Source organism: Lupinus angustifolius, chromosome LG17 (genome assembly GCF_001865875.1).
Source record: "Lupinus angustifolius cultivar Tanjil chromosome LG17, LupAngTanjil_v1.0, whole genome shotgun sequence".
Taxonomy (NCBI): Eukaryota; Viridiplantae; Streptophyta; class Magnoliopsida; order Fabales; family Fabaceae; genus Lupinus; species Lupinus angustifolius.
This window is the reverse complement of record NC_032025.1, coordinates 8,435,078-8,436,766: the sequence shown is the minus strand read 5'-3', so window position 1 is coordinate 8,436,766 and position 1,689 is coordinate 8,435,078. Positions and strand designations below refer to the sequence as shown.

General features: G+C 32.3%; 1 protein-coding gene across 1 annotated transcript; it reads left to right on the top strand.

Moving 5' to 3' along the window:
* LOC109330836 (basic blue protein-like) lies at positions 754 to 1,461 on the top strand. Its single transcript, XM_019565112.1, has 2 exons — positions 754 to 931; positions 1,256 to 1,461. Exons 1-2 carry the CDS (start codon positions 754 to 756, stop codon positions 1,459 to 1,461), a joined length of 384 nt encoding a protein of 127 aa, XP_019420657.1.

Genomic DNA, 1,689 nt, shown 5'->3' with positions numbered 1-1,689 from the left:
ATGGAAGGAGCAAACACATAGAAACAAGGTTTCACTTCTTGAGAGACCAAGTTGAAAAAGGAAGAGTGAAGATGGTGCATTGCTCAACAGAAATTCAAAAAGTTGATGTATTGACAAAGGCTATGAAGAATGATAGGTTTAGGAAGTTAAGAGACATGTTGAATGTCTTTAGTTTCTAAATGATGAACCTTTTGCTTTCCTGTATAAGTTTTCTTTCTGTTTTTTCATTCACTTAGAAGTGAAGTAGCTTCTTGATTAAGGGAGGATGTTAAAATGAGTAATCAAGAAGTTAGTTAAGAGTAGTTAGAAAGTTCTAACTATAGATAGTTGATTAAGTTAATTAACCAAATATAGAAACTTGTATAAAAGCTATGATTGAGGCATTATTGAAGGAAGATAATTCATTCATTGATTTCATTCATTCTCACACATACAAACACTCATCTTCTATTCACTCTCTGTTTCCATCTTCTTCTCTTTCTCGACTTCTTCTTCTTCTGATTTCTAACAAAAATTGAGTACTATAAAATATTCTATATCTTTCTTGGAAGAAGCGGGTGAGATTGTTGAAGTTGAAAAACAATTTGACTGTTGTTGGATACCATAATTAGTAATCAATATCCTATTATCACATGGGCCCTACAAGATTTCCAAAATAACGACTGATTAAGATGGACTACTTCCTCGACTATAAAAAGCTTCTTTAGTTCTATGTTATCTTGCAATCATTCATATAATATCTGCAATCACAAGATGTCAAATGGAAGAAGCAACAGTGCAGTGGTAGCATCAATGCTACTATTCTCTATGTTGGTGTTTTGCTCGGAAATGGTTTGTGCAAAGACCTACACGGTTGGAGATGAACATGGTTGGACCTATAACCTTGCTAACTGGACTAAAGGAAAGCATTTTAAGATTGGGGATAGAGTCGGTTAGTGTCATCGTTATTTTAATAAAATGTTTTTTTTGCTCTTTATGTACATGCGAAAAAGATGGATGCACTAAGTATAAGAGTTTTTTACATTAACATTATCCATAATTAAAGTATTGATCATCATTGACTTCAAGAGTTTTTTGTTTTGTTTCTAACCAGTCAATCTATTTTTAATAAACTCTAATCAGTCAAATTAATTTTGATATAAAATGGTTCATTACTTTGTCATTCTTATATGCAGGAGAACATACTAGAGATAACATTGAATTATTTGCTTACACATGCTTGTTTTGAATCTTTGTTATTGTTGTATACATGCAGTATTTAAATATGATCCTCGGAAGCACGACGTGGTGGTAATAACTGGGAATAAAAAGGCTTATGACAAATGTATTACCCCAGCAGGAACCATAGTGTATAATACAGGAAATGATGAATTTCTGCTCAATGGTGGAGTTAACTACTTCATCAGCAAAATTCCTGGTCAATGTCAGGCAGGGCTAAAACTTGCTATCAAAACCGAATAGATTGGGTATACCTGTGTTTTAATATAATGAGTTTAATAGGATATGTATGTCATTTGGCAATTTTAAGGTTTTGCTCACCTGACACCTCTATTTCAATCCAATGTTTTTACACTTCTTCGGTCATGGTTGGTAGAATTTTTCAGCTCTTATTAGTGAGTGACCAAAATGTAGTACAAGTACATTAATAATTAAGAATAAATTTAAAAATTCTAATTTTATCCAATGGAT